The 14,405-nt window shown below is 40.0% G+C and overlaps 1 protein-coding gene across 6 annotated transcripts in view; it reads right to left on the bottom strand.

The window, feature by feature from the left end:
* The window catches only part of arid1b (AT-rich interactive domain 1B), a 249,881-nt gene that overhangs the window by 166,487 nt on the left and 68,989 nt on the right, over positions 1-14,405 (bottom strand). For all 6 annotated transcript variants that reach the window (XM_061794174.1, XM_061794173.1, XM_061794171.1 and 3 more), the window contains one exon: positions 6,381-6,584. In XM_061794174.1, coding sequence (XP_061650158.1) covers positions 6,381-6,584 — 204 coding nt within the window. The remainder of the gene's footprint in view (positions 1-6,380; positions 6,585-14,405) is intronic.

The raw sequence follows: 14,405 nt of genomic DNA on the forward strand, positions 1-14,405 counted from the left end.
ATGGGAGAAATAACTCTTTGCTATAACGTAATGTTAACTTAGGGGTGTTTTCTCTTTTGTTTCCAGCGATTTGGGCATTAATGTTTGTGTGTTGAGCAATTTTGAGGGGACCAAATAGTCAGTGTTATACAAACTGTACATTGACTACGTCGTAGCAGTGTCATTTCTTCAGTGTTCTCTTGTGAAAATATAAAATATTTACAAACGTGAGGGTTGTTCTCACTATTGTGAGATACTGTGGAACTGAGGGGCCTGAAAGCGTAAGGTTGACTAAACCTAGTGTCAGCTCTTGCCTGTGGGCCACACACAGCTGGTATAGTCACATGGACACCAATAAACCACCAACCCAGTGCAGCAGCAGTTACCACATGCTTTCAAGGAGAGGTCCTCGAACAGTGAAATCTGTACAGTCAAATGCCTGGACAAATGTGCAATTTGTAATTCAACCCAAAAAAGGAAAGATGTGCTTCTAAAGACGCGCAAAACTTCAGATAAAGCAGCCAATCTCGGATTAACTCAGTCCAAAGCAGCCGAAGACCTCAATTGATTTATCCAAATCACATTTTAAAATCGTCCTTGCGCTCCAAGGTAAAGATCATATTCAACCGTAGAAGTTCCACCCTATAAGATCTGAACTTCAAACTTCTCTTTAGTGCGAGACAGTCAGGTCCAGCAAAGCCTTCTCTGCTGGCCTAAACACTATCAGAAGCATTGACCTACATTTACAACCTAAATTCTAATGTTTGTAATGTATTAATTTATTAACAACAGTCTATTCTCTTCCTTTCCTACCGTCGTTCTTGACTGCATTGTTTCCAGTACAGTAGGTGGTGGACCTTTTGACCAACCAGCCTTCAGCCTCTATGTGCTGCCATGTCAATCTAATCTGCCCAGGGCCTTCAGAATCAGTAGTGGTGGCCAATGTAACATACTACATTAGCAATGGGAAATTTTCTTTAACCATTCGGATTTCAACTTCTTCCACCAAAGGCCAGCGAGCTGTCCCACGTCAGCATTCCTCCATCCTAACTAGCAAAACTTGTCTGCAACGATCTACATTTTTAACACACTTAATAATCAGCATGTATATGATGTATGATCTATTTTATTTATTTTTTTATTATTATTGATTAATAGTGGTTCTGAACTTCTCCAGATGTATGTGATGGCATTAAGAGGTGGCTTAAGTTGGGTAAGTCCCTACTGAAGGCCCAGGTACCAAATGCGCTATCTGCCACTGCTTTTCTTTATAGCTTAATGCATTGTGCAATACATGCATAGTATATAATTGTACAAAAAGTGAAGTTACGCCATGTTTTAATAGAGCTGTTCAAGCAACATGAACGTTAGTGCAACTGCATGAGTTCCATTGCACGCAGAAGCTCTGCAGTGACAAACCCCCAAAATGAGGCCTGCACACACACTTTACAAATACGATTTTAACAAATACTATATTTTGCCATAACAGTGCATTACATGCATGTAGACAATTCAAACTAAATTATGAACAAATAAATATATTATCAAAAACAGACACATTTGCAGTTATTGTGATCAAGCAAAATTATTTACACAGTATGCACGGAGTTACTCGTGTAAGGTAGAAGAAGGATTAAACAACTTACACCGTTACCTCCCCTGCAGTTATTTATAAAAAGTAAGGCTTTAGATGGCTTTAATCGTAATGAAAAACAAAGGACTTTTTGTCCATCCGCTAAACCCCAACACACACACACACACTAGGCACTTCAGAGGTAGACGCATATCTGTGACACGTTGCCTGGCAACATCGCAACATGTTTGGCTGTGACAAGCTGGGGTCTCAGCCCTGAGGCGCAATGCATCATGGGGGATTGTGTTGCCAATACAGCCGCTGTCAAGACAGCAAGCGTGACATCCTGAACTGTCTTTGCAACAAGTGACGATAAGATACGGTAGCTATGGGGGTCCTCTCACCACCGCTATGACGCACACATTTTCTGCATCTTACAGTTTGTATTTAAAAGTCAGCGATTGACTGTTTCCCCCCCCCCACCCCACTTCTCTCAGACATGACCTCTGACCTTGTTTCTGTAGGTGAGACTCATTACTCTCATGTGAGCGTGTGGAATTAAACCTCCTCCAAACTCATTACGGTGCGCTAGATCCTTGCAGCTGCAGTAATGCAGTCAATGCAGTAGTGGTGCTGCGTTTAAAGCCAGTGCCAGATAATTAGAAACTTTAGAAGCGCAGTTCCCATGGCTATAGCCAGAGTGAACAACTAATTCTATTTGAACTAATTACGTTCCATAGCGCTATGCTGTGATTGCTATGCTAGTGCTCAGACTCCCCTATGTAATACGCCAGAGGAGCTCAACACTTAATAGTACAACGGATGTATTTTTGAATGTGTGAGTGACTGTATGTTCTGCCATTAAGTCTCAACGCACACACCTTCCTCAGCATCTTCTCATCCGCAGGCTCCTACTGTAACTGTATGTCTTTTATTCAGTAAAAGCTCTCTGCAACCTCACGTAAAGATCCATCTGGGAGTGTGAGGTCATCATAATAGCATATCAGTGAGCTCAGAGGTGAGTGGTAAGGAGCTACATCCGTTACATTTACTCAAGTAACATTTGGGATAAATTGTATTTGTTAAAGTTGTTGTAATGCAACATGCATTTTACTTTTACTTGAGTACTTGTGTTAAGAAGAACTTTTACTCTGTTACATTGAGCTATATTCTGCTCGTATTTATTATTGCTTGCAGGATCTATTTTGGGTTGTCACATGACTCTGTTTCACCAATCAAGCCTAACTACTACTGACATTTGATTCCATTTGACCAATCAAACAGAGCCAGACAGTTACATGACGGTCACAGTCTCCCCGTGGTCACACACAGAAGCAAATTTTTGATTAAATAACAAGAGGAATTGATAAGCGGAATGGTCAGGCAAGCAAAAAAATGATTTCTAGGAATCAAAATACTGGGAACCAGTTCTCAAAAATTACTTAAACAATATATGTTTACACGCAGGTGCTACTTCGGCAGGAGTTACACAGAAGTCCCAACACTTATGCTTCTACGGTGCTTGTGTAAAAATAAAAGCATTAGTTTCAAAATAATAGTCTGCATGTATAAATAAACTCAAACTTGCCTGACAGGCAGGCCCCACGGGCCAGATTGGACCCCCTGAGAGACCGGTTCTGGCCCGTGGGTTGTACGTTTGACTCCCCTGTTTTAGAGTAATGCAACCGATGTTAGAATTGCTAATGAATGCGGATAAATCCAACAGTTGAAGTTCAATATAATCAAATTATATACATTTGTATAATTATAAATTTCTGCCCGGTGAACCTATTGTGCTGTTTCATGTGTGTGAAAGAAAATTAATTTAAGACCATTTATTGTGGCTGAATTTGCATTGCAAGATTTATTGTTTTAAAGTGATATTGTTGTGCAAATTTGAATTCGGATACCCCATTTTTATGTTTGTAATATTAATGTGCTATTTAAAAAATTAAATAAATCAGAAGTTACCACTTTTATTTATGTCATATTATTCTAAAGCAAAGTGTCCAAAATACGGCCCGCGGTCCGTTATTTTGCAGCCTGCGGAATATACTATAAGTAACAACTGACAAGGTCTATGTCGTTCGCCTACATTGTACTAGTTACTTTTTGACACAGGGTGGCAAGGCAAGAGAATAGAAGAAGAAATTACTTCTAAGTTCTCGCATCCTTGTTTTCCACAATTCACGCATCATTCGGTAAGACGAGTTCCGGAATTGAAATGTTTTGCTCCACTTTCTGCCACGTGTCAAGTTCACCTTGGTACAGATTGCTCTTGTTTTTGTTCTGAATGGTCTTAGCTTGAATGGCACCTTTTGGGAAACTGCCCTATGGTTCCCCCGCTAGAAATGCCAACCTGTGCGGCATCACATATCAAACATGCCAGAAACCGCCACTGCTAATGGGTTACAGGGCTGCTGGCCACCCAAAAATTCTGAAAAACCCTTGACTTTTTGCTGAGCTGTTATTTTTTAATGAATATATAATAGTTCTCAACATTATAGAATTGCTTTGCATATATTTGCTTACAATGATGGATTGGTTTTAGTTTGGAAAACAAATTACAGGTAAAAATGTCAAAGTGGCCCTTGCAGCCTCTGATTTTTTTCTCTATGTGGCCCTTGGAAGAAAAAATTGCGCAGCCTTGTTCTAAAGTAACAATTGTCTTGAATACAGTATTTTACCACTCTACCCACGATACGATGGATAAATGAGACATTTGGAAATAATCTGATTGTTCCTAATAGTTCTTTATTTTGCTTCACGTTTTCCATAGCTCTGGTGTATGTGTTCATACCTATGAAGGAAGGATTAACTTATTTTATTTGTGAATGATATTGCATTTGTGTAAATAATAATTTTTCAGTTTCATTTTGAGTGCGTCAACAATAGTGCTGCAAATCTGGTATACCTGCCAGAGATTAGGTTGTGACACCTCACCACACTTTAAAATGTTCATATTCCTATATATATGCAGCATGGTGAACAAATGGTTAACACATCTGCCTCACAGTTCTGGGGACCGGGGTTCAATCCCCGGGGCCCCGCCTGTGTGGAGTTTGCATGTTCCCCCCGTGCCTGTGTGGGTTTTCTCCGGGCACTCCGGTTTCCTCCCACATCCCAAAAACATGCATGGTAGGTTAATTGACAACTCTAAATTGCCCATAGGTGTGAATGTGAGTGTGAATGGTTGTTTGTTTCTATGTGCCCTGCGATTGGCTGGCGACCGGTTCAGGGTGTACCCCGCCTTCCGCCCGAAGATAACTGGGATAGGCTCCAGCAGCCCGCGACCCTAGTGAGGATAAGATGTGAAAGAAAATGGCTGGCTGGATGGATATATACATATATTTGTGTGTGTGTGTGTGTGTGTGTGTGTGTGTGCACGTATGTGTAAGTATGTGAATGTGCTTAATGTTTATTAAAAATACGAGTAATCTGCCAGTGTCTCCCTTTCTTGGTAACTCTCTCGCTCTCGCTCTCTCACTCACTCACTCATTCAGTGTGGTCTTGCTATATTTAGAAGCTCACGCTCCTCAGCATGAGGTGTCCAAGTCCAATGGAACCAACCAAGCTGTCACAGTAAATACCAGGCAGTGGCAGCATAAGACACCGTGCACCTCTCAGTCTCTAGTGCGACCTCCTCTTACAAACACACACATGTACACGTTTGTCCATGCGCACACACACATTCAGTATCCAGTATAATATGAAGCTTGACTTGATCCAGTCTACTGTCTCACACAATTCACCTAATACCAAACACACGGTTGCCAAAATGTTCACATACAACCTTCTTGTCCAAAATGAGATTTACTTATGACTCAATAAAGCAGACATATAAACACTATTATCTCCAACACAGGCTTATTGTGTTGCACAGAGGGGCTGTGACATTTGTTATACTGTAAGTAATGCCTCGATGTTTATGATGGGGACAGTAATCCACACGGAAACACAAATGTTTGTTGATCAAAAGCAAACAGAAACACAAAATGAAACAGTTAATCGGACAAAGATAAAGGACAAAGGTACAGTGCACCCTCTGCACCTAGCATCACCTCACTCCCACCAGTGCGAGTCTAAAGAAAAGTGAGTGATGAGCAGAAGTGACACCAGTGATACACACCACCTGTGATACACACTGCTTGGTAATTCAGACCCTGTCTCAAATTGAACCTGTAAAGCCTTCAAGGGGGAAAATATATATTGTTACTGTCTGTTGACAACCATGTATGTCACGTTTATGTTTTTTTTTTTCGGGAGCAAGAAAAAAAACTTGTTTGACGGTGAAGTATTTCATAAAACCACAATGACCACAAACGACTGTTATTAGACAGCTTTAGCAGCGGAAACATAAATCTATCTTTTCACACTCACCACATCACACGTTGCACGTTTAATGTTGTGAAATGTTTAAGCAGCGGACTTACAGTATGTATGAATGAAATAGGGGTTTCCAGTGACAAATACATACCACAAATCTCCAGTTTGTAACAATGGTCACAATGTCATCCAAGCAATGCAAACATACATTATTTTACATTTATATCAGACTAATTCAATTTTTAACCTCGCTTTCCTTGATTGTTTTACTACACGGTTTGAGTAGAGTACACTAAGCGAAACCACTTTCTGTCAAAAAGTCAAAATCAGTAAGAAGCGGATTCACACGGTTGTCTTCAAACAGTAAGTAAAATATAGAACTTGAGAAATGACATGGTGATAAAGTACCGGTAATTGACTACTGCAGCATCTCTTAACATACTGGGGGCAGAATCTAATCCTAAACCTTAAACAACAACACACTTTTGGTTTGTGAACATACCTGCTGCTGAGGAAACTGCATGCTGCCCATGCCCATTTGACTTCTTGCCTGTATGCTCATTGGATAACGGTGTGAGGGAGGCGGAGTATACGGCTGGCTAGGAGGGTAAGGCCCGCCCCCTGGCTGCTGTGGGCCCGAGTACGGATTATTGGCCATACCATAAAGCTGTGAACGCTTCATCGCCATGAAGTCCATGGAGGACACCTGTGGAGGAGAAATTAAATATTTAAACAACTGTAGTATTAAAGATTGTTCTGGAATATTATGAAATAAAGTTAACCATCATCTGGCACAATGCAGCCTTTGAGATAGGTCCATTAAATTCACAACCCTCAAACCACAACAACAACTGATTTATGTTATAATTACATGCTGATTGGAGGCCTTAAATGGATGTCTGCAGGTCATGAAGGAACTACAAATGGAATTACTTAGCAAAGATGTTTATTGCATTGCTACAGGGAGGTAACTTAGCTGGAGGAGGGCCAAAATAAAATGATTTAATTATAACACATCTTTATTATAATGCCTGAAAGGGTTTTATTAGCTGTACATGTGGTTTAAAGCAACAAGGAACAATAGCAATAAAAAATAAATAAATAAATTTAAAAAACACAGACCAACAGGGCCAATAATCACTTGACAACACCGCCACCTCACTTGTTGCTTACAGCAAAGCAGCACAAAATAGTCATTCTACTCTTATGAATTATAAAATAAGGGACCAGCATCAAGTGACAAAGCAATTCAAGTTAGAATCCCTGGAGGGAATTCAAGGCAGTCAAGTAGTCTAAGTGGCAGCTATCCAAAGAGCACTCGCAAGAGAAGGTGTCAATTCATTTCACAGCGAGTATTTCAATGTCTTTTTAAGGGGGGGTGGGGTTCAGAGGGTCTTGGTGAGACACTGGAAAATTCGGGATCAGTCCAGGCTAATCCGTCACCTGTAGCGACGTGTTTGTGTGTGGCAGATAATGTCGACTTCCCCTGTGCTGCCTTTCTCCTCTCAGGCTTTCACCCTTTTGTCTCACCGTGTTGGATCATGTGTGATTTATGACATTTTGTTCCTATTGTTCCTTACACATACTTTCACATTTCTCCTTCTCTTGTCTCCGCTGAGCATAATACACACACACACACACACACACACACACACACACACTCCACCACCACCCCGGCGCTGCCAACTCCCTCCTCCCCAGCTCAATATCACCTCATCGAGTGTGGAGAAGAAATTGCCACTGCCTCATATTGCCGGGCTAATATCAAGAAGACATGTCAGGGGATGGTAGCACTTTATTCAGCAGGTTACGTGCAGACCATTCGGCAGTCTGGCTTTTAAAGTGGTTTTGTCTACTGAGGTATGTGTTTGAAGTAGTTTGGGCTATTTCGTAGTGTGAGGGAGAAAAGTGTGTGCGAAAGTGTGTTTGGGTAGTGAGAGAGATGGTGAAAGACAGCCAGAAAGTTGTTTCGCAGCATGAAGGTGTTTGAGGCCTCTTGTGAGAGAGGCTTATCTCGCAAAAGTCAACACTAGCAGAATTACAAAAGTCTAACTGGAAAAAGGAGAGGAGCATGTTTTTCAAGATGTAGTTACTCTAAGTACACTGGCATTATGCTATTTTGTCAGCTTACTCCTTACATTAAACTGGCAGGTCAACTTACTTCCAAGTCGGTTAAGATACACTTGGTACGTCTGTCTAATGTTCGGACTCTCTGACATGAATTTTAAGCAAGACCAAAGCAAATTCGGTTCTTTTCTTATTTTATTTTATTGGAAGAAATAGCAGTGTTTTCACTTTGTCTTTGACTTTTCGACATGTGTCACTTATTTCAAAAGAAGAGTCCAGCGGTTCACAAGGTTTTGTTGTTGTTTTTGCTGTTACATTTTAAGGTGAGCAACTTCTTTTTATATGTGTTAAAGAATAAGATTGTTAAAAAATTAGTGAGGTAGTACATATGCCATTTGACTGAACTTAATGCCTTCATCATTCACCTTTAAAATAAAGACCAGTGTTTTATAGTTTTGATATTATTGCTGGTTAGCTAATTTGTATGCTGTACTTATATGACATTAAGAATATTACTCAAGTGTCTTGGAACTTGGATTTTTTTTACAGCTCATTTGATAATATTATATTCTGCAAGCCATACTGCTGTGGCTGCTTGATGAATTTTACCACAAGGAAAAACTGGTCCCTAATAACTGAAATAAGTTAGCAGAATTACACGAGGGATGCATTAAAAGTATGGGCCATTCTAAAGTAAAACCAGTTAAAAGCAGAGAGAAAGAGAAATGTTAGATAAATTGTAGAAGTTATCATTTATTTGCTTAGCTTGCATTAGTATAATGGACAATTTTAGATGTCTCGCCTTCAAAAAGAAGACTCAGCATCATCCGATGGAAGGGCGCCTGGACCAAGGACGTGATCGGATGTGGTCGGGTCGTGACAGGTGTTGGTTCAATATTATGTGTTGTGTCTTATTGTTTAGAATACTATGTCTGGGAAAAACCCTCTTATTATCAAATATTTTGTGTTGTGTCTTATTGCTTAGAACATTATGATTTGTAAATCCCTCCTATTTCAAATAAAAGCAGGAGCGAGGGGAGGGATTGTTTAGAGCGTGTTGAGAGACTGTGATCTGAACAATCTCCCATACGCCCTCCTCATGAGAAAAAGAAACCAGCGTCTTCATTCCTTTTGTGTCTATTTTTTATAATGTTGGGTAAGATAAATCCAACAAGAAATCTAATAGGAATGTCTAATTTGTAGGTTCTTGTATCATACAAAAACATTAATAAATTCACAGTAATACCAACAAATGAAAACCTCCACTCAGGATTGAAATAGGATAAGATAGTTATATTTCAAAATGATTCCCTGAATATTTCTTAGATGTAGGTCTATAGGTGAATTAACGTAATTTCTCATGTATAATGCACTTTTTTTCCCCAAAATAAATTGTCAAAAGTCAATAGTGCGCATTATACATAGGTATAGAGGGAAATGAAAAAGATTTCACATTTTATAAATGTATGCCGCCATCTAGAGGTTACGAAAAAGCTGTACACTTTCATTCCAATGTCACCGCCACCTAGAGGTTATGAGAAAGGTGTACACTTTCATTCTAATATGCCGCCGCCGAGAGGTTATGAACAAGGTGTAGCCTACACATTCATTCCAATATGACAGGCGTACGTATGACTGCATATACTGTATGTACAGTTGTGCTCATAGGATTACATACCCTGGCAGAATTTGTTCTATTTTGGGTTCTTTTTTTTTCCCCCCAAATATGACTGAACAACAACCATCATTAATTTCTTTATGTTTATGTTTTGTTTAATGATAATGCTTTTCTGAAATGCTTAACAGTTTAATTTCAATCCCATTAAAATAAAATTAAATGTGTTTTCGTCTAGCCCTTCATGTTTTCTTACAAATTCTGCCTGGGTAATCAAACATATGAGCACAACTGTGTGTTTTCTCATTTACTAAATAAAAGTAAGGCTGTGAATTTTAAAATAAGAGCAAGTAAATAAAAACGTATTACATGTTCAAATAAAGTGCTTAACTTCAGAATAATTATTTGAAAAAATACTTCATGTTTTGATCATATGGGTAGAAGCAAAACCATGCATTGTAAAAATGCATTATACATAGGTAGAAGGGTTTTCCCGAATTTTGAGGTCAACTTTGGGGGTGCGCATTATACATGGGTGCGCATTACACATGAGAAATTGCGGTAACTAGCTGTCATGTGTCAAATTGTTTTTCTTTTCTTTTTTGTAATTTTACAGAACATGTTGATGAAAGAGATAAAGAATGACAACACAGACAAATGATAATTGGCTTCCACAATCAATAAGAAAACAACCCTTACCAACAACAAAACAATGACCTCAATATGAATCATGTTCAAAAGGGATAGGAAGAAGTCATAAAAAATACCTTTCAAGCCCTAACCCCTAAAATTAACAATTGTCAACAACCATGTGTTTTCAATGGTACAGGTTACCTTCTTTCAAAAATAAAATGCCTTCATTTTCATGCAAATTCACTCAAATATACAGTGCAATGCAACAAAATGGGTAACGTACTCCATTAAAACTACACGCACCCAAAATACACTAGCCTGCTAAGCTGTAGTGGCACTCACCAACCTCCAAACACCACTCAGTTCACTAGCTACAGTACATCTCAAGCTCCTCCACTTGTAACTACTGAGCCAACTCAAGTAAATCCCCTCACACAGCTGCCAAGTGTATTACACACACAAACACTGCCTTGGAAAAAATGTGACTTAAAATGCACTGGAATCAGAAAATAACTTCTGGGTTTTGGGAATGGAGAAGTGGATGCACGATTAAACGCAAATATGCCCACACACACGGGTGAGGATTTGTCAAATAAAGCAGCTGTAGTGAAATTACAGTACATAGTGCAAGCAGACACATCAGTCCATCTTCCACATGTGACATTATCAACGCAGCCAGTTAACTCTCCTCCTCCCCAAACACAACCTCATATCTGCCCTCATGACAAGTTCCACTAAATGAGATTTCAGTCCGCTGAAGGCTTCTGAGATATGCCACCCGATTCCCCCAAAGCACAAGAAACATTTCTTGACAAATTGAAACGTTCCTTTTTCCTCCCCTAAGAGAAATGAGTGTACTTAGGGGGGACATATGAATACGACATGAACAAAATCATGTTTGCGCCAGGGGGGACAGTAGATTAGAAACAAAAAAACAATTGTGTTTTTTTTGTTTGGTTCATCTGGGCATGCTAACACTGGAAGAGGAGAGGTGGGGGCAATAGAATTTCAACTGCTAAATTTAAAATTCAATTTATGAAGTCCTTTCTCTCGATCGCATTTTCACTCTCAGGAGCTTTTTTCTTTTCTTTGCAAAACAAAGCCATTACACAGAACATAGTGAAATTACTACAGGGTGAAATCTGCTAAATTGCTTTTCTGACTTCATTCGACAATAGTTTTATTTTTGAAAAACAGATTTCACTCCCTCTTGCTTTAATGTAGAGAGTTGTTATCCGGAAATATACAAAAGGCTCGGATATTTGGATTAGGAGGCACGCTGGGATGAAACAAGACAAAAGCCACATTGGTCAGTGCTTCGGATTCAAATTATTTTTGAGACAAAGCAGAAAAAGGACAGAGGCACTCAACACATAGTTTGCTATGATTGTCCTACACACTACATGTCCACACCATCCCCTATCCTATCACACCTTCATTGCTGTTATGTGTACAAATACACGTGTGTTTACATGTAGAGCAATCGCCCCACTACTGAGCTTGATCTATAGATTACAATACTTTGATTGTAGTGTTCCGTTTCATAAAGAAACCATTACTAATTCATTTTTTTTTTTTTAAATATAAAGTGCAGGAGACAGTCCCAGCATGATGTCACATCCCCACTGCATCCTTCCAGAACTTTCTAATGTTTAGTTTTGAAGTAAAACAACACATTATCGTCATGAAACACCAAAACCGAACTGTACAGTACCAACTTGATCTGATAACACTGCTAAGAGTTTGACATTTTTATAATCAAACAAAAATTGGAAACTCACACAGCTTAACATTAAAACTGATTTAACAGTAAAAGGATAAAATAATCCAAAACAATGTCTTATTCAAAGTGCTGCTTTCATTGGGTTAATGAGAATATTGATTTCCATGGAAACATAGATGATCAACCATCCAGGCAAAGGCTCAGCTACAAAGCTAATGAATGTTTCCATTTGTGGTTCCATATGTTTGCATCGGTACGGTGGTCTTCCTGTAACCTTCATGATGTTCTTTATGGGCTACAAGCTGCTTTATTGAGCAACAGCTACTTCAGAAATGGTTTAATCCTCAAAAGAGCAATTCATTGGGCTATTATGTTTCCTTATAGTACCTGGCAGTTTAACACTGTGTGGAACAAGTATGCTTTTCCTCTTGGACAATTCCATAAAACCATTTCAGGTTGAGGTTTACAATCGTTACAGTAACTATTGTTTTTGTTTTTTAAAGCTCAATGTACTTCTATGCTACTTGGATTTATATTTTAACGTCGCTAGTGCTTGAAGGACAGATTGTTTTAAAATGGCTTTAGATGTCACCTAAAAGAAGACACTTCAAACCCCTTGTATTGATTATCTCTTTTTCTTTTCCGAGCAAATACTGCCTGCTTTTTTCCCAGTGTAATGAAAAATTTTAGCCGTGTGACTTGGTGAGTAGAAACAAATAAGGATAATGATCGTCTACGGATCCTGTCTGTGCTCTGTGCAGCGTGTGTCTCTTTCAGGAGAATCAACATGCTGCAGTCAGAGCCGGTTGGTCTGCTGGGACAATCACTCTTGTCTTTTATGTAATTTATTTATACCATGCAGCAAAGCATTCTCCAATTCCTATTACACAGTGGGACTTGCGATGCCTCCGTCTCCAGAACAAAGGTACACATTTGAGGCTTGAAAACCCTTTTACGTTTTAGGCCTACTGTTTTAGAAAACAAAATAAAATAGGAACAAGGGAAAGGGGAAAGATGGGAGAGGATTGGAGCGAGAGAGAGTGCGAGAGAGAAAGTGTGCGAGAGAGAGAGAGAGCAAGAGAGAGGAGCAGTGGGCGACTAGATCGAGTTCCATATTAATGTGTGCAAATTCCCCCGCTCCTGCTGACTAAGATTAGAAAAATTAATTTCATGGATGCAGAGACAATACTGATGTCATCGAGCAGAGAGGCGCTGTGTTAACTCTTCTCTGTCCGGCCTCTATTACGGAAGAGCCTATTCTTAAGCGACTGTTGCCGTTTTACCACCTTCAAAACCAAATGTATTGCGTGAGCCAGCCTCAAGCTGCTAGCCGGGCCGTATGCACCATGCCGTTCCAAGATTCAGTGAATGACGCTTTGCATCATAATCTCAATATGCATCTCAGTACACATGCCTTGTTAGGAAAAAGTCCCGTAACAAATGACAGTGAGAAGAGTAGCTCCAGTCCACAGGGAGCAAGCTGGAGCCTTTCATTACCCCGAAATGCCTGCATAGTATAGAGATCTGGACACGAAGACAGCCTAGCAATGAGGAGGCTGAAATTATCCAAGGAGAGAGCAGGAGAAGGCAGCCATGGAGGAGGTGGGTGGAGGCTCCCAGATAAACAGTGCATGTTTGGCAATGAAGAGGTTACAATGAGAGGCAGACGGAGAGAGAGAGAGAGAGAGAAGTCAGATAAGAGGCTGGCGTAATGCAGACAACCCGTATGCTTTTGTGTTTGGCGCAATGCACATACAGTAATTGCACTCTCTGCTGTGTCGCTCACTGCTGGCGAGAGGTGTGCCCTTTGCGTTTGACACCAATATTTACACCACAGACAAACGCACACGCACGCTCATAATACACCCTTCGCAGCCCCCTCCCGCAATCACGAGAGAATGTTGCAGATCCACGGTTCGTCACGGCCATCACAAAGACGTCATTAAGAGAAGGGAGGAGGAGGAGGAGAGTGGAGGAGAGTGGAGGAGAGATGGGCAGGGAGGCTTCATCTGTCTCAAGTGAGATTGGGGTCGAAGGGTCACCAGAGCCCTTTTCCTTTGCTGAATGAGAGTTGGAGACAAAAATAGGAGGAAGAGAAGGGAGAAAAAAAATTCAATGACAAAATGAGATCCATCTGACATGCCTTTGACATCCCATTCGAAAATGAAAACAAATAAAACCAAACCGTGCAGAAGCGAGAGAGCAGAGACCTCAAATTTGCCAGTCAAATCTCCTTCAAAGATGCTGTTTTATAAGGCTAAATGTGTTCAGGTTGGAGATTTGTCAGTTAAAAATAGAATACTGCACAGTTTGATACAAAATGCATTTTCATTTTTGTTCAAGTTGATTTAGATGCTCAATCTATTTCCCACAGATCAGTCACGTCTCCGATAGAAATCTTGACAAATGATCGGCAGTACGTTCACAAATATCGATACTGCCTGCCTGTTTTCATGGAGCCTATTACCGACGTGGACTAGGCCTGATGC

This window comes from Phyllopteryx taeniolatus, chromosome 13, assembly GCF_024500385.1.
Source record: "Phyllopteryx taeniolatus isolate TA_2022b chromosome 13, UOR_Ptae_1.2, whole genome shotgun sequence".
Lineage (NCBI taxonomy): Eukaryota > Metazoa > Chordata > Actinopteri > Syngnathiformes > Syngnathidae > Phyllopteryx > Phyllopteryx taeniolatus.